The sequence below is a fragment of the Sciurus carolinensis genome, chromosome 12, assembly GCF_902686445.1.
Source record: "Sciurus carolinensis chromosome 12, mSciCar1.2, whole genome shotgun sequence".
Lineage (NCBI taxonomy): Eukaryota > Metazoa > Chordata > Mammalia > Rodentia > Sciuridae > Sciurus > Sciurus carolinensis.
The window spans coordinates 9,702,378-9,726,261 of NC_062224.1; the positions used below are offsets into that span (position 1 = coordinate 9,702,378).

General features: G+C 38.2%; 1 protein-coding gene across 1 annotated transcript in view; it reads right to left on the minus strand.

The window, feature by feature from the left end:
- The window catches only part of Pitrm1 (pitrilysin metallopeptidase 1), a 32,628-nt gene that overhangs the window by 6,150 nt on the left and 2,594 nt on the right, over nt 1-23,884 (minus strand). The window contains exons 3-23 of the mRNA XM_047521472.1: nt 21,939-22,045; nt 21,444-21,595; nt 20,481-20,595; nt 20,304-20,400; nt 19,266-19,426; nt 16,822-16,948; nt 16,465-16,553; nt 15,567-15,695; nt 14,863-14,976; nt 14,434-14,530; nt 13,751-13,885; nt 12,483-12,621; nt 8,891-9,007; nt 7,264-7,396; nt 5,839-5,959; nt 5,648-5,724; nt 5,226-5,391; nt 4,799-4,899; nt 3,273-3,393; nt 2,222-2,293; nt 1,464-1,576 (exon numbers count right to left, since the gene is read on the minus strand). Of these exons, the coding sequence (XP_047377428.1) occupies nt 1,464-1,576; nt 2,222-2,293; nt 3,273-3,393; nt 4,799-4,899; nt 5,226-5,391; nt 5,648-5,724; nt 5,839-5,959; nt 7,264-7,396; nt 8,891-9,007; nt 12,483-12,621; nt 13,751-13,885; nt 14,434-14,530; nt 14,863-14,976; nt 15,567-15,695; nt 16,465-16,553; nt 16,822-16,948; nt 19,266-19,426; nt 20,304-20,400; nt 20,481-20,595; nt 21,444-21,595; nt 21,939-22,045 (2,483 nt within the window). The remainder of the gene's footprint in view (nt 1-1,463; nt 1,577-2,221; nt 2,294-3,272; nt 3,394-4,798; nt 4,900-5,225; nt 5,392-5,647; nt 5,725-5,838; nt 5,960-7,263; nt 7,397-8,890; nt 9,008-12,482; nt 12,622-13,750; nt 13,886-14,433; nt 14,531-14,862; nt 14,977-15,566; nt 15,696-16,464; nt 16,554-16,821; nt 16,949-19,265; nt 19,427-20,303; nt 20,401-20,480; nt 20,596-21,443; nt 21,596-21,938; nt 22,046-23,884) is intronic.

Here is a 23,884-nt window from a genome sequence, read left to right on the forward strand (position 1 = left end):
AAAATGCTCCTGTGCAGCAGAGTTAAAAGAGCACAGAAAGAGAGTCTACAGAGTTGGAGAAAATCTTTACCTGCTATTCCAAGAAGGGCTTAATATCCACAACATATGATTAACTCAAAAAACTAACCAAAAAGAAAAGAACCCAATCAGCAAATGGCCAAATGATCTAAATAAACATTTCTCAAAAGAAGAAATACAAATGGTCAATGGATACATGCAAAAATGCTCAACATCCCTAGCAATCAGGGAATCAGAAATCAAAACTACACTGAGATTTCCATCGCACTCAGTCAGAAAGGCAGCCATAGAGAATACAAATAACACATTCTGATGAGGATGTGGGGGAAAGATGCACTTACATATTATTGGTAGGACTACAAATAAGTACCACCATTTTGGAAAGCAGTACAAAGATGTCTCAAAACTAGGAATACAGCCAGCATATGACCCAGTCATCCTACTCCTTGTATCCAAAAGAACTAAAATCAGCACACTATAGTATTACATATGTACCAACGTTTATAGCAGCACAATTTACAATAGCCAAGTTATGGAACCAGTCTAGGTATCTGTCAACTGATGAATGGATAAAGAAAATATTATATATATACATATATACCTATATACACATGCATAAACATACACGCGTGCACACACACACACACACACACACACACACTCACATCCATACAATGGAATAAAGAAGAATGAAGTTATGTCATTTGCTGGTAAATGGATGAAACCAGAGCACAACATGCTAAGTGAAATAAGTCAGACTCAGAGTCAAAGGTCAAATATTTCCTCTCATATGTAGAAACTAGAGAGGAGAAAAGAAAAAAAGGCATAAAAAGGGATCACACAAAAAGAGAAGAGAAACAACGGAGTAGAGGAATGAGATTGAAAGGGAGGGAAGAGATGTGGGGAAAACAATCAACTTATGCAGTTTTCCTATATAAATATTTCACAATGAACCCCACTTTTATATAGAAGTATAATGCACTAATTACAAAACAATAATAGTAGAAGGGAGACCAGTATGGTAGAGCAAGGGGATGAGGAGGAGGAAGGAGCAGAGGGAAAGGGGAGACACTGTGAAATGAGACCGAGCAAATGGGCACGTAGAAGTAAAGCTTGATGAATCCCACTATTATATCTAATAATGATATATTTTTATTAATAAACATAATAATTTTTTAATCAAACAATAGGCCTGTTGGGCTTTCGGTTCACAAAGGCCTTGCTGTGTGGACTCCTTGGGGAGCATACTTTGAGTTTTTTCCATAAGTTCTTGCCAACCGGGCATAGTTAGCAGACAGATCCAATTCACACAGCAGGGTCCAGTGCTCAAAGTCAGTATAAGAACGGTGCGTGACACAAAACATGCCTTTCTTCTTTCTAACATGCTCAACAAATGTTGTTCTTAAAGCACAGAGCTGTAAGGTCCTCACTCCACTGCCACCTACCTGGCGTGATCTGGATGCATGTAGGGGACAGTCCTGATACACTCAGCCACGTAATGGACTGGGAATGGCAGCAGGAAATGCGTCTTCATCTGGCAGGGTTTGAAAGTGGGGTCCTGAGAAACAAATGGGCTGGTCACTCCAGGCTTCAGCAACTCGCATGGCCCACGGGCACTATGACTTCCCTGAGGGAGTCACCTACAGGGCGCTCCTACCTAAAAGCAAGCCACCACGATTACTTCATTCCACACAACCTCTGACTTCAAGACTAACATAAAATATCCCACGCTAGATGTGATGCTTTAGAATACAGTTGCTAATTAAAAACATCCCATTGCACATCATTTCTATCACAGCTGATTCTCTGGGAGCATGTTAAACTGCCATGCTGTGATAAGAAAGCCCAATGGCTTCACTGCAAAAAGCTGAGTGGGTAGGAGGGACCATCACACTTCCTACTGGAGGGCAGGCGGCTGATCTAAGCACCATGAGCTGCAAGGGGACGGAACCTGGTGGAGCGGCCAGTGTCTTCCTAGCCACATGCCTACCTGGGAACGGGACATTCATTTAGCAGTCTCTAAGGGAAGAAAGGGCTCAGAGAGGCAGTGACCAGATGCAACTGTCAACTCTAAGGACACAGCCCAGCCCAGGAGGACGCAGATGGAGGCCCAGAGGAGCACTCCACTCTGAGGGTGACCCAACACACCATGCAAAGCGAACAGCACTGGTCACTCTGAAGTCAAGGTCCTGTGGCCACTTACTGTGATCAGCTTCCTTATGATCTGGGAGCCGCTTCCGTGCGCACTTTCACCAGACGCACTATGTGCAGGTTTCTGAAAATAGAATGTTTCCAATAGAAATGAGAAAAATCCAAAACCCTCATGAAAGAGACATAGTACAGACAGAGCTGATAGCAAGTATTAGGGGAGATCTATTTAACTCTTTAATAACAAATATTCAGATATTTGAAAGAAGCAAACTTATTGTGTTGATTTTTTCAGAAAGTTAATGAAAAAGGTCCTTGTTATATATCACAATGAAAAATACTTTAAGTTTTTTTTTTTTTTTTTTTTTTGCATTTTCTAGTTATAAAACTGCACCAAAAACAAGAGGTTATATAACGTGAATGGGCTGTGGACAGAAGGTCCCAAAGCAACAGGAAGCTACCCCCACATGGTCTCCCAGGGGTGAGGTGGAGAAGCTAGTGAGACAGGGGCAGCCAGGGGATGAGGGCACAAATGCAGAAGGGATGTGTGAAGGTCAGCAGAAGGAGAGGACCCTGGGAATCATTCCAGCAACATCTTCCAACCATCAATACTTTCCAGTGTGAAGTAAGGCCTCTCACTGAAAATGGTGAATCAGACTAAAACCACCATTGTAAACTGATCAAATTGATTAGATTATTAATGACTGATATTGCTTTAGAGAAAAATACATGAACTAATGAGTCACAGCAAAAGGGATTTTTAACAATCTGTGTCTTCCAAAGTCTAACAAACAGTGAGAGACAGACTTCATCAGATAATTGTTTTGGGCTATTTTTACGGCCATATTCCAAACCAGAGTCTGCCTTTCCTTGTCAGGAAACTGTTCACAGTAAGACCCAGTAACAGGAAGTGAGCACAGGATGGAAGGCCAGATGACAGGAAGTGAATTCCTTTAACTCAGTCAGTGCTAGAAGCCATGTACTCCTCTTCAGTTTCTTCACATCTGATGCTTTTAGAGTTAAATGAGGTAATCTGTGTAAAAACTGAGGACAACTGTGGTGCCAGCCACATAACCAAAGACTCCAGCTTATGGCCAGTGTGTTACCTCAACAATGTGTGGACGGACAGGCTTTCGTTCCTTCTTGCTTCGACCAAGGCTTCTAATGAACCTTTCTACCTCTTTTTCTGCCTGTGCCATCTGCTGAGGAGTAGCATTCACTGAACATCTGATTAAAAAATTATGTACAGTAAACCATTATTATAAAAAGTAAGACACTTTTAGCTGATTCATCACATTTTGTATAAATCACACAAAAATGTGAAGTGAATAACAATGTTTCTGTATAAGACAATATTCTAATTGTTAAAAAGAAACCAGTTTCCCAATGTGAAAATGATACAGCTGTCTTACTTCTTTACAGTGCTTTCAAATTATCAGCCTTTCCCATATTTATTTCAATGTGTTATATCTAATAGTCATAAAGATATAAAGAGTTTCTTACTCTAAAGTCTGTGTTAAAAGCAAAGAGAATAAAAAGAACATTAAGATCTGCCAGTACTGTCTTCAGACTTACGTAATAAGATTCAAAACTTTAAAAATTACTGTCAAGAGATCAATTTGAAAATGTGAATTGATTGCTCAAGTAAAAAAATCATAAAATGCCAAAAATTACTATGTTTCCAAAATATGCTTTAATACAACTTTTCCAAATTCTAAAAAAACACAAATACTATCATATAAAATTTATTTGAACTCTACAGTACCTTGGTAGAATATATTTTCCATTTTAAATAAATTAATAGCTGGTATCATTAAATTAATACAATGTTTAGGCACTAAATTAATGGGGTTGCATATATTAGTTCTTTTGTTCCTTACCATTAATCGGCAAGGTAGGGTTTCATGGCGAAGGAGGCAGAAGACCAGAGTGGTCACGTTGCCCAGGACGGCTGTGGCGTACGCCTGAGCCCTGGGCCAGAACCTGCGGTCAGGCCTGCCTGATGCCAAGCTGAAGCCTGACTACCAGCTCTCACCTCCTGGCACCCACAGCACGACCTGCAGACTCTGTTCACTGATTCTCAGAACCAACATGGGAAAGGTGCCAGGGCTGTGTGAAACCAGTGACCTGAACATTTCCACAGTGAGTTCAAAATCAGTGTCACTGCAGTAAGATGCTACAAATACACAACTAAGGATTTTTAAATTTTATTTATGCTCAAACCTGAAGGCATAAACTGGTCATCATATAATTTTATTTTTATAAGAAACTGTATTTTTATTCTGGTCTTGAGCAAATTAACCTTTATTGGGTTTCACAGATTGCTTATTTAATGAACATTTGCTTTTGGAAACAATATAACTTTAAATCTTTGCCTTAAATCTTTGCAATTCTAGAATTAAATTAGCTTGCTTTCTCCCCCACCTCCCACACATTTTATTTAACTTAATCATAGAAAATGATTTTAGTTCACTAGAACATTGGAAGTCTAGAATGAATTCTATAACTTATGCCTATACGAAATAGCTTTTCTTTCTTGAACACAAGTGTATATAACTTCAAGTAAAAAATATCTAAAAAAAATAGAATGAAATGAATAAGAACTTTCTTTAGAAACAAATCAGGAGCCTACCTCAGATTATCACAGTTTAATACGTGTTTCTTGATCCGTGGGAACTTTCTTAGGATAGGTTTGATGTCTGTCATTTCAGCGATTCTCTTCATCAACCTCACCTGAACCAAAGGAATCAAACACAAGAGTGATCCAGACACAGGCAGAGCCTCAGTCTGAAAAGTAAACACCATCAACCCCAGAATCCTGCAGGAGACACGTCCCAATTTTGTGCTTGTGTCTCATAACTGCCAGTTTTGGGGAAAGGAGGTGTTGGAGTAGAGGTTGCACAGGAGGAAAGTGAGTTAAAAAATTAATTCCCCATGAAATGTGGTCAGTTATAAAGTTAGTGTTTCTGACATAAATACCTTATTACCAGGAAACATCAGCAACTCTGGAAGAACATGTGGCTAAGCCAGAGTAACAAGCAACCCTTCCCAAGTCACACCTGATTCATGCCGCTGAAGGTCTCCTGTAAGTCCCCTGCAGGCGTGAGGGTCCTGCTAGCTCTGAGGGTCGCATACAAATGCCCAGAGTCTGGAATTCCATTTGAGAGCTCCTGAGCTGTCATCTTAACCAACACTTTGAAGTGTTCATCCTCTTCAAAGCATGGGCTATGGAAAAAGAAAAACATAATAAATTCCTGGAGACCCACCTGTGCCTCCTTCCATATCAAGAAAAACTTTATAATGTATAAGTTTTCAGACTATTTCAACAACCTCAGACATTTTAGTAGTCCATAGGAATGACAAGTAAAGCCAGGCTAGGAAACCCAACAACCAATGAGTTGAGCAAAGTCTATTTGAGAACATTTCAGTGTTACATTTCCACTATATCTCAAGCATTAACATCTTTTGTAAATGACGTTACTTGTTAAATATTTCGCTCCACAGGTGCATCATGTCGGGGAGATTTCGATCCAGGCAGAAAGATGAGAAAAGTACGCCCTGTATCATGAAAGGAAAAAATAAGTAAGAACTTAGTGTAATTTAAAAGAAAAAAACAACACACTTGAGAAGCAAACCTCTGAGGTTAGCTCCCATCCTGAAGAGGAACGCTACCTGCTCGTATGTGTCCAGGTGAGACTCATCAGGGAGCACGTGGGGAGACACCGTCATGTCTCCGGTCTTCAGCTCGAGTTGCTGAGCCTGTTCTCTGTAGTTGAGAGTGCCACAGCCCAGCCTGTCATGGCAAAGCAGCGTTTCCTCAGTTATCAAGGCGTCTGCACCATACTGCTTTTAAAAGCATTCATCTTGAGTGGTTATACTAACTCAGGACTGTGGCTTTACAAACCTCATTCTGTACATCAAAGGGTAGAGAGCCCAGATGCATTTTGGGGTTGACACTCTCTAGACTGCTCAGGTACCCTCTTTCTAAAGTGGAAACCGGCTCCTCTTCTTCAGGGACTCATTTCCAGGGTTCAGGCCCCTATGCACTTAGGCAGCCAGTGTCTAGCACTGAACATAAAAGTCTCTATGTGCTCCTCCAGCCCCAAGCTTGGAAATGATTGATGAGTGTTCTCTATTTTCTTCTAAAACATTCTGAAACATATTTCATTTGTTAGAATGTGTGGTGGTCTTGGGGAAAGAGATCCAAAAAATTAGTCTTTTTAAATTTTTAAGAAAAGCAGAATTACTATTTGCATTGATGCTTCTAAAAGAAATATTCTCACCAATGTTCCTAACACAAGAAATAATCTGATCCAAGAGGACGACTAGGAGGTATTATCTCAAATTGCTTGTAAGAGGTGGGAGCTCTTAAAAAGAAGGCAGAGACTTTCCAAAGGTGGAAGCCATTTTCCATGTGACCCAAAGCTCAGTCAGGGTGTGGTGTCCGCAGTCACACAGTGTTCCACACATGCCAGCATCTGTACCTCCACAAAGTGCAGTCTGCTGCAATGATTAGATTCCCTACGTTTTCCTGGAAGAGCAAGGGCTAAAGCTTGTATACTGCTTACCCTGCCACCCTCAGCCTCTGTCATGCACAAAGAAAAGGGACAAGGACTACATGTAGACTTTTGTTTCCAAATCCATTCAGACACCTGCTGATGGAGGACAACGAAGTAACCTGCAAGTTAGCTCAGCAGAGAAGCAAAGCACAGGAGGAGACACACCAAGTTCTCACAAGACAGACCAAGGCCTAGGTCCTGCACTGAACTGCTCATATTTCCTGAATAAACACCATTATTCCTTTTCAAAATCTTAAAAGATCAATAGCATTGGGATGATCCATCTATAAGTATTACCTAAATTCATAAAATTTCTAATACTATATATTGTGGTAAGAAAATGTAATTTCCACAAGAAAAAAAATTCTAAAATATATTGTACTTATACACCATAATAACATGTAAGCTTTGAAAAATGAGTCACTGAAAGGTGGTTACTATTAAAACAATATAAACACACAGAACATACGCATTCATAAAACACACAAAGAGGTGCTGAACTATGTAAATGTGTGTCTGTTGCAAACCTGAAACTCACTTGGTAAGGACACTGCAAAAGAGAGGCACATAGGGCCTCAGCTCCTCTGGGAGTGTGTTTAAACTAGAGAAGGCTCGGAAGTACACCAGGCCGTTGGTGGGCTGGGCACAGTACTGCACAGGGATCTCTCCAGCTAGAAAAACAAACAGGTTAATTTTTTTAGCAAGTAAAATTTTAATCATTTTTAATTTTTCAGAAATACTTCTATGCTTTTCAAGAATGGAGGTTTAAAACTTAGTAACAAATAATACTATTTACTCACTCCAGTTTATATAAGTTTTCCTCTAGTACTTGCATTACGATGAAAAAAAAAAATCTTTGATACTAAAGCAAACCCTAATTTTTGAAGAATTGTAATGGAAGAATAGCTGTGCTCATTTGACTATGCCAGCATTCCAGTGCCTATTCAGTACACCTTTACTAAAACCCATGCTCAATTGACAGTGACCTGACTAGGTCATTTCAGCAACATCTGACCCGACTATTTCACCTAGTGTAAATGCTGCTCATCTTCCACAAAGAGCCGTACTGGCCCTTTAGGTGTGACACTTGCTGCTCTAGCACCCATGTGTCCCCCAGCACATTCTGTGAGCTCTTAGGACTCTGTGGTCTTGGGACCCCTCCAAGTCTCTGGTGGGTGAGTACTATGGATTCTATTTTGTATATTCCCACCTAGCACAAAGCCTGAAAACCAGAAAAGGGACTAAAGTCTTCACTGATGACTGACTGGTCTTTGCTAATTCTTATAATGAACACCTAGGAAACTCACTGGTAATTAAAGACCACGGGGGATTAAAATATCAGTGGGATAGGAGCCCCACTCTTCAGGATAAAGGAACTTATGCCAACATGCACATGCATACACACTCGCGTGTGCATACACATGGATGTACAAGTAAGTCAGACTCAGTAAACATGCCAAGTATTATTATAAGAGACAGGTTTGAGTTATTTCACAGAAAACAGATGTGTGCAGGTAATCTAAAATCCTGTCCTCAGTGGTACAGATTGAAGCGTAACAGTGGCATCAGATCAGTAAGCTCCGACCATGCCCACTGCTAAGCTCAATGCTAACACCTTCCAGGGTAATGTTACTCCAGAGACACGTGTCCCATAAGCTACCAACCAGAACCCAAGTGAAATTAACTTAACTCTGGAATTCAAAAGCAGTGACAGGATACAGACTGGATGAGACAGGAGGCTAAGAGCAGCCTTCAACTCCCTTTCCAGTTGATCCTAAACTCTGAGGCATTTCTTCATCCCTCCACTTCTCTTCTACACTGACAGCTGAGCTAAAGAGACAGCCTTGGCAAAGGGCTCAAAGAGACCCTACAACCTTTAAAACCACTTAAAACCCACAGCATAACCTAAATCCTTGTGTTTCTAGAAGAAGAAAATTAGAGCCACATCAAATCTACTTGCTGAAAAACAAATACAGGCTCCTACTGAGTAAAGAAGCCTACTGTCATCAAAGATAAGGAATAATTTATAAGACATATGAAGAAAAAGATAATGGAGAGGGGTGCCCAAATGTTTTCTGGAAAACATCCAAAATGTGACCCTGTTTCTCTAATATTTAACTTAATCAATAAATTCATGCACCCCAAAACTGAGTGTTGAGAGAGACCTGTCAAGGCCACATCCAGGGTGGTGAAAGGTATGGTGGGCTCAATGTCCGAGACTTTCAGGGCTGGCAGACAGGAAGCGTCCTGAGGTTTACTTTGCTGACTTCGTAATTCTAGACCTAAAAAGAAAATGAAAAGAGAAAATGAAACCCTCAGGACTACAATTAAAAGGTTTTACACAATTATCTCCTCTCTGCTTTTCATTATCTGACATTCAAAATTAGCAATCCAAGGCCAAGTACTGAGAATATATGAACGACTGTGGTGTGTAAGGTGTCTGCCATTCCCAAGCGAACGTTCCACGGGCATGGAATCTGCTCTGCAAGTGGTATTCAATCTAAATCTCATTCCTCAATTATTCTGAAAACAGAATTTTATTGAGGAATGGTTTTTTTGCTTAAGAAGTTCCCTTCTGAAACTAAAAATTTTATACTGGATAGACTGAACTTGTTTTATGGGTTTTCAAACCATTTTTTGGCTGAACTGAAATTTAATGACTTTAATACTTGTGCTCTTTTATTAATTTTCACTTATACCAGTAAAATGCTTCTATAATCAATAAATTTCACAAATGACAGCAGTGTTTAAAAAAATACACTCCCCACGCCTGATGATCTATGCATCTAATAGGAGGGAATTCTCTCCCTGGGGAATTACTCCACAGAACCACAGGATCCATGAGAAGAAAGAATCTACAGAATCCAGAATTTGTTTTTCAGGAGACTCCAGTAGTGCTTCTGTAAAAAGACTTCAGACTTTAAAATTCTGTCACACAAGCATATAAACAAATTAGTTCACAAGCATTCGTAGGGGACGGCTGTGCTGTGCTAGTATTTTAACTCAACATCACAACAAAGAACACTCCAGCTGGCCACTGAGTTGACCCGGAAAGGAACAACACGGCCTCCCTCATCTTCTGTGAGAGCCTGTGACTACCTAAAGTCCACTCAGATGTGGCACATGGGAGAGAGTGGGCGTCCCACGCAGTGTCTCCCTCTCTACAGGAAGCGCGGGGCCCAGAACAAAGTAAAGCAGAGCCCGACCTCCACCCCCCACTCTAAGGCCAGCTGTCTGCAGCAGCAATCACTGTCCAGAACAGTCTCTGCTCCTCGGTGTCAGGAGCCCAGCTTCCCCTGAGTTCTCTCCTCAAGGCTGTCCCTCACCTGACCGATCATGCCACTCCATTTTCTAAGTGTGTCTGTGATATGAAAAAACATTCTCTCAAGCTCTTCCTTACCCAGCCTCACCAATATTCCAAGACCTACCTCCTCTAGAACTTCCTGCAACTACTCTGACAACCCAAGTGCTTCTTTTTAGAATGTACCCAGTGTCCAAAACATTCAGCATTTTCTTTTTTTCCCAGCAAATCAAAGCTCCCTGACAATAAGAATTTTACCCCTTCTTAGGACTTAATACATTACACAGAGACACTAAAATTTTTAAAGATTAAAGCTTTTAATAAATTTATTTCTCAATCACCTTTTTCCTCATTAGTATTAATTTACATATTGAACTTTAATTCATAGAATTGAAGTACATGCTTTAAGACTTACTGACCTAAAATAACCATTAAATGCACTAGCACTATGTCCTACTTATGTACGATAAATTAGAATAATTTTTTTTTTTTAAATAAGGAACTTGGCAGTGAATCTGTAAGGCAAAAATATACTTTTGTAATATTACATCATTTGTAAAGTACTGGATGGACTGCAGTACGCTAAGCACACCTTAAAGGTCAGTCCATGAATATGTTAGCAATTTAGGGAACATACAGTCTGCTGCTTAAGCATGGAATTACTTTATGAACTTATTAATGGCTTTAATTAAAAAGGAAAGCTCAGAATCTGTCAATTAGCACTCACTAAACAGCTTAAAACAGCTGTGTCTAAACAAGAATTCCCGTGTCTAGAAGAAAGGTTACAAGTTGCCATTAAGTTTTCCTTTGCTAGATTATGTAAATGCAATCTTGCCATAATCAAAATGGAATTATTTTCCAGAGTCACTTCTACCTCCTGATGAATGCAGTAATTTCTCCTATAATCCCAGTCATGGCTCTGTGGTATGTATTCTTTTGTGCCTGATTTACTTCACTTAGCACAATGCCTAGAAGATTCATCCATGTTGAGTTCATCATAATTTTTTCCCTTTTTATGACTGAGTAGTAATTTTTTAATATGAAAATACATGTTGATGGAAATTTGTGATGCTTCAAGTTTAGTATGTATACCTGTCTTCATCCCTCTTTAGAAAACTCCCAGCACTAAGACTGCTGGACTTCAGCACTGTGAAGCACTATTAAAAAAATTATGAAATTGCTTTCTTAAGTAGCTGTACCATTTTGCTTTGCCATTAGCAACATGTGAGAGTTCCACTTGTTTCACAAGCTTGATTACATTTGATATTTGCAGCATTTTAAATTTTCAGCTATTGCAGCAGGTGTGTAATGAAAGAAGTATTGTTTTAATTTGCATTTTCCTAATAAGCAATTATTCATTTACCTAAGAAAAGAATGAGATCACGTCCCATATAAATAACAACATGCATTTATTTACCATTTTTGTCTTCTTGGAGTATATAATTATCAAAATCTATTGCCCATTTTTTAACTGGGTTTTATTTTCACATTCCTGAATTGCTATAGTTTTTTAAAATATTCTGGTTACATTTTGCAAATAAGTTATCACATACATATTTTACAAATATTTTCTCCCAGACGCAAAGCTGCCATTGATTAAAAGCCAATTTGAATCCTCTACTCTGTCCTGGGACCTTATTCCTTTCTTAATCCCAGGTAACCCACCAGCCCCTATGAGGTGGCCCAAATCTGACTTTCTTCTCACCTTTCCCAGCACAGCTATTCCAGCTTTGACCTTCATGCCATGTGTACGTTCTAAGTGGTCTTGAGAGTTTACTCTAATGTCTTTCCATTCCCTTAACATTGCCCTGAATGATACCACCACTGTATTTTTACTGGCTTCCTAATTCTTGTGACTTAGTAAAGAAGCACACAGGCGGGCACTCTCCAGCTTCTGTTCAATGACCTCCTCCATTTGGTTTCCACGTAGCCCCTCCTTCTTCTCCACCCTCCCAATACTCTCCTCCACCCTACCTGCTCATCAGCCTCTTCTGTGTCTTGACCATGTCTAACCTACACACACCCTCATGGTGCTATATGACCAGCCAGCACCAGTACTCTGTGCCTACACTGGGACATGACTCTCTGAACACATCACAGCTTATACCGTCTATATTGTTCATTGGGCAATTAATTAAATAATGTGACTATAACAAAATTTTTGTTGACATATTGCAGTATCTGGTTAACAGAAAATACTTAAAAATCTGTAAAATGAATATATTTCATAAAGCTACTTTCTACTTTTCAATTACTCCTACCTTTCCAGGTGAATCACAGCATGAATTTTCATGTAGGGTTGAATCTCACAATTGAAGCCAGTGCCTCAATGTGAACTATGAAGGTGCCCAGTATTTGTTGGGTGAAATAATACTTGCCTTCAACTATAATCTAGCTAAAAAGTTCGCTGGGTCTGGGTGAAGGAGAGGGAATTACCAAGCAATGGAATATCTGACCTTTCTCATAGATCTGCTGCTTGTCTTCCAGGGAGAGAGAATCGACCTTTTGCTTCAGTTTTTCTGTTTCTATTTGTGTTTGTTTCTCATAATATTTTTCATCTGGTTTCATTGATAAAGTCAGTTTATGCTGATTATTCTGCAACAAACACATTAACAAAAAAACTAAAATGAGACTTTGTTACTGAACCAGCATCACATGTCCTTGGTTCTACAGTTCATTCACTGTTCTTAAAATCATGATAATAGAACTTAATTCAAGGGTGGTTTTGCCAATCAAAGTATATAAGCCATATAAAATCCTTAAAACCATACCTGCCATGGAATAAGTACAAAATTAACATAAGCTGTTACTATTGTTAGATTATTATTATAGTCATTATGTCTTATCCATAACTGTAACAACACTTAATATTTCCTTTACATTTTGGTTGTAAAAAGAAACCTGCACTCTTTAGTATTATAAATCTTGGATGTCAGTCTAAATTATAGATAATTCTCACAATTTCTGTTTAATATTCATCATCCTATTAACTTCTGAAATGCTGGAATAAAAGTTTTGATTCAATACTTTGTAAATTATTATGACACAGTAGAGGTTGATCTAATGTAGAAATAAATGTTAGGTGATTTAATGGGCTTCTCTTATTTTAATAATCTAAAAAACAGGTACAAAATGCTCATTTGTAATACTATAAAGACAGGTAAGAGAATTAGAGCAGAATGAAAACTTATAACAAAGATAAATTGCAGGTCAAATTATCAAATCATGTTCTATGTCTGAAACAATGACACATATTAAAAGTTACCCTTCAAAACAGGCAACAGTCTGACCCATCAGTCATACCTTTTAAAAAGTTCTACTAGTTTAAATGAGTATGTAGCAAGGAACAAAGCCAAGCACAAATGCCTAGAAATCTAGGAACACAAGCAGCATCAAAAGAATCCAGTCATAAAAATAGAGAATAGTCAGTGTACTCAACTGTTCTCATAGTTTAAATAGGAAAATGTGTCCACTTTGTTAATACATACATGTATAAAATTGGACACATATTAATATAAAAAAGATCAACTTGCATTAAAACCTGGAAAACAGTAAGTTAGTGTAAGCATTTACATTTTTAACTTAGAAATTAAGAAATTATGACATCCATTATTAGAAATTGACTTACATATATAAAAATATATACATTATGTTTTGAGTATTCCTTCCAATATTTTGAAATCCAACTTCAAATTTAAAGAAATAAATTCTTCAATTTTCTTACCATAAAATATTGTTTCACTTTTTCTTGTAAAAATTTAGGATTTTCCTTAAGGCACTGCCTAAATTTAGTTAATTGACTTCCCAACTGCAAGAGCTCCACAGGGTCCCCATCGTGATTCCAGCAGGAAGCTATGTACTAGAATAAAGAACTTAAGTCATACATAGTACACCACAAACACTGTACTACCCTATAAACATTGTACTACTCAGTAAATGTGGAAGGCATGATCTTTTATTTAAATCTTAGTTTCTGTATTTAAAAATACTATGGATGATTGTTTATAACAAAAAATTAAGTCCTTAGTTGTCTGAAAGGGAAAAATACTCATTTTATCCTTATTTTGTTCTAGTAAAATAAAAAGCACAGTTTTAAATCATGTTTAAAAAATATAATTGTTACCAAGAGTTTGTAAGCTATCATACACATTTATAATTGTGTGTAAATTTATTTCACATTAAAACATAAAATATCAGGAAGCCAATTAAGCTAGCAAAAGATAAAAATGCATTATAAAAGTAATTAAATTTATATCTTCTGATCCAAAAACAGCCTAACTTCCAAGGTTCAAATGAAAAGCACTAACAGTATGAATCTATTTTCAGTGCTGTCAAGAACCACTAATTGCACAAGTAAAAAGGCAAAACCAAACCAAAGCCAAAACCCAGATGGTTGAGAAATCATACTGATATCAGGGCACGTCCAAAGCTGGTTGACTGATGCTTCATTTGAATTTCAATTTTATGAAGTAAAGCTTCAATCTGATCATCTTCAAATCCTTTCCTAAAGAACACAATTAATAAGTGAGATGGTGAAAAGAAATACAAATTTAAGCATTACAGGGTACAAGGGCAAGGTGCTAAGCAACTCAGTGGGACCTTGTCTCTAAGTAAAATACAAAATAGGGCTGGGGTTGTGGCTCAGCAGTTGAGTACCCCTGAGTTCAATCCCCATTACCCAACCCCCCAAAAAAGTGTTACAGGGTAGCATCAACTGATAATACATGTTTTATTACACACAGAGAAGGCTAAACCACTGAGGAAGTCACAGTCCCTCCAGGAGGAGAACTCTTGAATGAAAGATGAAAGCAAATCATTACAAAAGACCACACTTACTCAACAACTTCGTCAAATGTTCTATCCACAAGGTCTCTGACCTTCTGAATATCTTCCTCAGCAATTCCTTGGAGGCCCACGCTGAAGTAGGCCTCCCTTGTGTTTCCATTGTATCTTGAAACAGAAAAGGGGAGTGCATTAGAACCCGTGAGCTTTCATCATTACCTTGGAACATGCCTTAAAGACCAGAACTAAGAACATTCAACTGCAGGTTCTATTAAAGGAAGCTCAGTAAAGCCATGTTCTGGGATATTCACTTCTCAGATATAATAGGCCAAAAGTACATTTATGTCATTTCAAATATTTGTAAAAATAAGTACAGAACTTTTGAACTATGGCAAAATCTAGAAATGGGGGAACTGCTGAGTTTTAGAAAAACTTTTTAAAATTTCAAAAACTTCTTAATTATGTGACTTTTAAAACAGACATCAGTATGATATTTTGAGATTTTGAAAATGCTACCTTTTTCACTTTGGCCAAAGGTCCCTGGATCCATAATCTAATCCAGAGCTCCCTGTTAGGAGAGGGGACGAACCTAGCATAGTGGGCCACTGAGCAGCATCCCTGACTCCACCCACTAAACACCAACAGCATTCCCTCCAGTTATAACAACCCCAGGACGTCCCTAAGTGTCAAGTGTTCCAGTGGGGCAGTGGAAAACTGCCGACTGATAACTACTGATCTAATCTAATAATAAAACTTACCCAACATCAGGAGAAAAGTCTGTGCCAAGTCCAGATTCGATTAAGGCTTTGTAAAAGGGGGAATTGGGCCCAGAAACCAAGAGTGAAGACAGAAGATTTAACGTGAATGCTTCAAAAGTGTCGGTGATACTTTGTGGAAAAAAAGAAATGGGGTGGGCAAAAGGGAAAATCTTTAGCAATTTTAAATGTTTCTTAAATCACTGAAAATCACTATTAAAATAACATTTTATCTCCAAACAAGTTGAAGTTCTACTAGAAATTCTTGCATTTGTTTCAATCGTTATACACACAAATTTTTTAACCATACTGGGCTGTTTTTTTTTTTTTTTTTTTAAACTCCAAACCACATAATCTAAATGCATACTGAATGCTCACCACATGACAGTTTGACAAGTATTTTCATGTATATTATTTAATTACAGGTACCGTATCACAGCAACACAAGAAGCAATGGTGAGAGGGAGCCAAGAGTCCCTGCTGCAGTTCTCACCTGGTCTCCATGACATCTTTAGAACTGCAAGGTTTTGTATGTATATATTTTTCTATGGCAAGTGATCACAGTACTCTCATATTCAAAGGGACCTGTCATCATAAAAATGTACAAAACTGCTACAGTTCTACAGCAGTTTTTCCTCTGGAGGAACAGAGTCTTAAAATAGAAGGGCATAAATCACTTTTCTGCTGGGCGGCTGAAAAAACTGATTTTCCCACATAATCACTTTCAGTGTTATTAAAAATGTTGTTGACATTTTGTTCTCATTCTTAAAACCTGCTTGACTCTTGAATCCTAGCTATATGTTGATTTATAATTGACCGTTGAATTCTGCTCCTAACCTTCCAACCTGCGTATTTTTTTACTGTTTTTCCTCTAGTACAAACTTTAATAATGCATACTTACTCTGGCAAGAGGAAGCTAACGCTGACCATTGTTTGTTTAGAGGCATCTGCAGCAAGCGAATGTGGGCCACACGTTATTTGGAATTCCCTCTGCAAAATGACGTGATGTGTCACGTTAGTACGAAAAGAATCTGGCGGTGACTGAAACAGGTTATTTGGATATATAAAATACTCCAAGATGAGCTTTTCACTAGGTTTCTTTCTAAACAAATAACCATTCCCTAGTCTTAAAAAGCTCTCTATAAATTGTACTAACCACAACAGTTTAGAATCCTACTATTAGTACACAGCAGATTCTTGTCTGAATGTATTTAATAAGTAAGATAAAACACTGATGAAAACTGGATGGGGCACTTACGGGCTTATCCCAGGGCTTCTGGGCTGGCACTGCGGTATTTGGTTCAATTTTCTGAAATTTACTCAGTGCTTCTTCATGAATTTGTTTCAGATGATGTTCTAATTGAAAATTACCATAAGTGAAGAACCTAAAATTTTAAGGAAATATGTTGGTCTGTTTCGGGTTAAATAATTAGAAATCAACAGTGATGGTTTTTTTTTTTTTTTTTTTTGCATGAAACAGAGGATACACAGTATTATAGCAGCTAACAACACTCCCCATGTTGGAGTAAAAATATACATTGTTCCACTTAGTTTAACTGCAAACAGAGATAGAAGCTTTTGCCCTTTTAATAAGGTAGGTGGCTCAAACAAAACACAAACCATAAATGGGGCTTCATTAAATGCAAATGCAGCAAATATTGATCTTTTGTATTAAACCTACTATAAAGGCATTATAAAAACCAAATGAGTTATCTGTTAAATATTTTACCACCCTACAGCTAATATTGACAGAAAAAAATTAAAAATTTCATAAAATTCAATTTTAAACTATAAATTTCAGATTACAGATATAAACCAGAGGAAAGGGTTTACAATACCAGACTTGATCTTTTTCTTTACTATAAAGCTACCTGAGCTATGATTAAGATTTGGGGATTATCCTAAAGATTCTTTAAATACTTCTATGCTCAAGGGTTTAGAAATAAATTATACACACAAAAAGCTTGGTTAATGCACTAGCAATCAGCACCCCGAGAGTTCAGATGCTGATCTCTCAACACCTTTCTCCATTCAGTCAAAGCACTCGGTGGATAAAGGAATAGCTAAAGATTCAGAGCAGAAGAGCCCGGAGCCATGGGGTGGGGATGGGATAGGGGAGTGGAAACCAAAGAAATCAAGGAAAACTAAGAAAGTGTCAGAAAGGAACTCCCATGGCCCACAGCTGGGACATTGCAGTCATAAAATATATAAATTCTATCTGATCACACAGCTTCAAACATATACAAACATAAAAATACTTCCATGAGATCATAGTGTTAATAAAAAACAAACCAAAACAAAGAAGGCTGGAGGGCAGGAAAGAGAGAGAGGAAGAAGCCTCTTTCAACATCATTAGAGAGAGCTTCTGCTACTATCTGAAACACTAAAGTTGGAAAAAAGCAGTCCCTGTCCCAACAGACCATATTTCAGGGTAACTCAACAGTCCCAGCTGATAAGGGAGAGCTCTTCTTTGTACAAGACCGGCTAACAGATGCAGAAGTAATTATAGAATGGGAAAACTTGGCAAACTCTAATAAAGTACTGATTCATGCAACAGTTACCAATAAGGTGACAAGGAACTCAAGCAATTCTCACAGGTATCAGAATCTCCACCTGCCCGATGACCTGTGATTGTAGGGATAAAAGCAAGCTCTCACCACCAGAGGCCAGATGTCACCCTCCTATAGGGTGACTTCAGCAGGCCCCTGAGCATGAACGGGCCTCAGAGTATCTGATGGGAATGCAGCAGGTGACATGAGCATCCTTCTGAAGGACTCCCTTTAAAACAGTTAACCCCGTTTCTAACCAAGTCCTGGGATCCAAGTTCCAGTTCTTGAAAATCCAGGGATACATAAAAGAGCACCACAAAGCAGTGCAGCAAATCAGAAAGTAGAGAAAGCCAGGCCTGACCTCGCACCACCCTCCCTAAGAGGGCACCAAGACAGGCTGAATGACAAAATGCCATGGGTGGCTTCATTTCGACTGAACAAACATTTGGGGGAGTATGGAGAATTTAAATATGGAATAAGAAATACAGGGCTTAAAGAAAGTATGCTTTGTTTTTTAAAAATGTTATGTAAGAAAACATTTGTATGTGTTGGGGTCACAAAACTATTTAGGGGTAAACAACTGTGATGTCTGAAATTCAAAAAATTTTCAAAAGTGTGTGCTAAGTATATAGGGATTCTACTTTTATATGTACTTGAAACTTTTCATAATTTAAATTTTTTTTTAAAACCTTGCAAGTATGATTTTACACTAGTATTCATTTGTAAATATAATTATTAGTGATACATTAAACAGACAACAATTACTATATCCACCACTTCAATGTGCCAAGGGAAAAGCTTGAGCTTTTCAGGTGCTGTGAAAATCAGTCCTACAAAGTGGATGCCATCACAAGCACTCCCATTCTACAAGTAGTGGGGCTGTGACAGAGGCCAGGCAGCAGCACTGGACTCTCCATCGGGGGTGACTTCAAAAGCTGTTTGTAAGGACCATGCTGTGCCAATGACGGTTATCACCACAGATGTTTAAAATGAACATCCAAAGAAGTTCAACAAAAACATAAGCAAATCATCTTCCCAAGCCTTATCTAGTTCTTAAACATTTCTTGGTTAAATGTGAGAGAAGTCGTGTCATTTAGTGTAAGAAGGCAAACAAGTCAATTCTTAATTTACCATTAATCCTTTAAAACATTACCTAGCATTACTTGGGTGATAGTGAGTAGCATGAAACTCCTTAAGCTGTTCCCACGTGAGTTCTGGGATACACAATGGATCGCCTCCAGAAATCACTGAATAAGTGTGGTCAGGAAGAATTTTGTTCTGAAGGTGCTGGGCGAATATCCTCTCATTATCTGTCTTGAAATTTAAAAAAAAAAAAAAAAATTAATATGCAAAATACAGTCATGCACTGCATAACCACATTTCTGTCAACAATGGATCACAAATGCAATGACAGTCCCCTAGTATTACAATATGGCCTAGATGAGCAGTAGACTATGCGATCTGGGTTTGTGTGCACATACTCTATGATGTCCATAAAACAACAAAATCACTTGCCAATGCTTTTCTCAGCACTAAGAGATACATGAGTATAAAACACACTACTGTGTTACAATGCAGCAAATTAGTCACACTCTGGAACATATACCTGTACCATGTGGCAAATAAAACTGCCCTTAAGGTAATCAAGACATTCATGCAGGTATGATTTCATGGAACATTCGATTTACTCATAATCTGTGCACTGAATCCAACAACAGGCTCTCTTGGAAAAGAAGAGCAATTGACTTTTCAATATGAGTTGGGTGAAAGACTGCACCCCTAAAGTCAAGAGAATGGATGTGGTGGAACCTTTGGTCCACCCACCATATGAACATGAGGACGTGAGTTTCAAGAAAGTGTCTTGGAAGAAATGATACCAAGTGGGGTATGAAAGGATAAATTTGCCAGGTCAAAGAGCCCACAAAAACCAAGAAGCAAAATGGAGCACACAAGCCACACCATGTACTTCAGAGACTAGGACAGATGGGGGCTGGTCTTCTAAATCAAGAGGACACACAATGATACCTGGCCCTTCAACCACTGGTCATTTCTGCTCACAACACTGACCCAGCTGATGCAGTAAGTTAATACTTAAGGTGAGAATTTAAATAATTAAATGTTAACTACCTTCAAGCATTTCTATATTTAGTAACATGCTTTTAACACAACAGAAAAAAGAAAAAATACTTACAAAAGCTCCCTTCATTTCATTAAAGACAACTCCTTTAAAGATTAAGGGTGTCTGGGGATCACTTGGGTCCTCATGTTCTAGTCGCCATCCTTCCTGCCTAAATAACAATAAATAAATAAATATGATATGATTCTAATACTAAAATCTAAATTAACCAATCAGTTAATCATTACATACCAGAAATCTAGTTCCCGCAAGCATGGAAAAAAGGTTGCATCCAAGTATACTGAGAGGAGATTCTGAAAATCCTTGTGATTTTGTGTGGAAAATGGATACTGAGTAAAATCACTAGCTGGGTACAAATAAAAAAGGAAGATTTTATTTTTTTACATTTTTTCTTTCATGTCATTTAAATTTCCTCATTTTTATTGGTGCATTAGCATTGTACATATTGATGGGATTTTTCATATTCACATGCATACAATGTAACAATAAGATCTGGCCAATGAAAAGTAAGATTTTAAAATACAAGAAATTCCTTCAGAAGTTAATTTCAAGTTTCACTTCACCACAACAGTAAGAGTGAATAGAAGCTGTCACTTCTATTGTCAGAGGAATAGAAGCTAAAAGCCCCCACTCTGGATCCACACTTCACCTCCTTCCTTGGCTCATCTCCCCAGACACACCCAACTCAAGGTTTTCCCCTAACAGGCAGGAGCACTCATTGTCAGAGGAAGTTCATGCAGTTCAAGTTCCTTTAGAGAGATTTTCATATTCCTGGAGAGACAGTCTTAATTCTATGCGAGCACTGCTTTCATTTACCCTTTAATCTCACTCCTTCCCAGAATACTCCGCACACACCAGCCCATTCACATTCTCAGGTAAACCCAAACAACACTGACTCTAGCTGTAATGCTACAGACACCTAATATAGCCATAATCCCTAAAGAAAACTATTTTGAACTTTTCCAGAAAATACTCAGATACCTTTCTTCTAAAACTCAGTTTTTATGATCTGACCATGATGTGGCTTTCTGAAGGATTAAATTTACAATCTTTCCACTAGACTAGAGATCAATGATTTATTCTAAAATATTTATTAATGGCTAACAACTCTCTTTACTCTTAGAAACTAAGTGAATGTAAATGTTTGCATCTGGCAAACCCAATGGTGATTATGGTTCAGGACATTAGCCTTACCTGTGAAGGCATTCATGAAAGTGGATAATGACCTGTTCAACATTTTGAAGAAAGGATCTCTACATGGATATTTCTGAGAACCACAAAGGACTGTATGCTCAAGAACATGTGGAACACCGGTACTGTCCATTGGAGTAGTGCGAAACTGCACACTAAGAAAAAAAGAGGATAAACAAATCAGGAAAGGTTACATGTAATACTGTCTAACAGAAATCCTAAACATATGAACACTTCCAATTATTAAAAAGAATCATTCTAACATCAGTCTTTCAACATTATCATTTCTGATGATAAGGTTGGAAATCACCGAATCAGACTGTAAAATTTTAATGTATTTATCAGGTGAGGACAGAAATTCACATAATCTTTTCCTTATATTTTCAGGATGTTCTGTCAATAAAAGTAAAATGTTAGTGTCACATGATTTTAAATAACATACAGTAGGTGTTTTAAAGAGAAACATTCAAAAATGTGTTGTTACATTGTACCACACACCTGAACACATTATTTGTGTCTTCTCTTGCCAGGTGCAAATATCTGGCTCCTGTGTTGTCATGGCTGAGCTTCACTGCAGTGAGAAACAGTTCAGGAACAGAAGTTACCTGATGTAAGAAGAAACAACATGAGCAGCAAAACCCAGGTGGAATGGTTGTCTTCAACATGTGGAAAGAATAAGTTTTTCTATTTTAAATTAGGGCCAGGAAGCCAGCACTTGAAAGTTGGCAGGCACAGGCCATCTTGTCCAAATCCCCAATCTTGCAAACAAGAAACTCAAGACCTAAATAAAGGCTGATGAGATCGTATACCTTTTCTGTTTTCCTTAAGCACTTAACTATTTGCTACGCATTTTCTAAACATGTCACAAATAACCTATGAGGGAGGTATTCTCAACCCCATTTATAGATGAAAAAACCACAGCTCAGAGTGATGAAAAGAGCTGCCCAGATCACACAGCCAAGATTCAATGATGTCTCTGCTCTTTCCCATTATTCTGTCACATCTCAATACCAGTGGTTCATCCTCTGCATGTTTGCTGTGCGTCTCTGGCTTTGCACATATGGTTCATTTAATGCTCAGAACAACCCTACAGGGAAGGTAAATGTAGGAATGGCCCTTAGCGTGTGAGAGGGGAAGGATTCTCCTAAGAATACACTTTAGTTGATCTAGTTTAGGATGTGTTCTCTGAGGTAAGTGGGGATTGTTACTAGCTGCTGATCCCTCCTGGGAAGGATGATCATGCACACAGCCAGGACCTTTAGGACACTGAGAAGGACCAGGAGGGTATAAAGCCCTCAATAAAAATGAATGAATCCTACTCCCCAGGGAGGGGGACAGCAAAAGAGGGGGCAATCATCTCTTACTTTAGGTAAGCCTCCACGAACATTTCCAGAGCTCTTGATATTAAAGAAAGTGTCCTGTCTTTCAACTATGCCAGTCCTCTTTCCTTTAATCACACACCATATAGTTGTGGCAGTCACACCACTTACCATCCCTTTTCTCAGTACCCATCAAAGTAACCTATCCATTATTAAAAAGGAGTTACTGGCAGAGCTGCAACCAGAAGTGGAGTCTCATAAGGTTAATCCAGGGGCCCTGTCACACACGTGACACACAGAAACTAGTCTGCTGATTTCTGAATAACTTGCAGATGGTAAGTTACTACTTATGTTCCCAAGTTTGCTATACTTTAACATCAGTGATTAATGTACTTAAAATCAGGAGACATGGTGTGTTACCCTAATAACAGCTTTCAGGGTAACTATTTCTCAAACAGGAATCACAGTTTATAATAAAATAAGTTATTTATTTTAATTTGAAAAATAAAAGATTCCACCATTCTGAGTAAGATCTTTTCAAAGGGTAACTTGTATTATAAATCCAAACTTCTCTGCATGGCCTTCAAGGGACTTAATGCTCTGACCCTGTTTTCATGACTCATCATTCCTAGTCTTGCCTGGAACTCCCCTGTGTCACTGGCCTGCCCAGAGTCACAGGGCTTTCTTTCTTAAATGTCACCTTCATCACACGCTTTTCCCTCCGCTGCCATCAGTTCTCCTTCTCCCCTGGCCCGTGGCACCTCTGTATGCTGCTCATCAAGCTATGCCTTCTATTACAAGCTATTTATCCTTGTTTATAACAAATGCAGCACAAAGTGAACCACAAAATATTTAAGTAGATACTTTTCAACTTACCTTGAGTGAAAAAACAATATGAAAGGTTTAAACAACAAAAAAAAAACCCAAAATCAACAGAATTCATTTTAAGATAATACTGAGTAAATACTGATCTACAATCTCTTTAAATTTTGGGGACCCAGATGGCTCAGAAAATAAAGTTTAAATGCAAGTTTAGAGGAAACTATTTGATGACAGAACCCGACTGAAGAGATGTAGACAACTGAGTTTTTACTGATCACACTACAAGTGAAAAACCAGATTTGG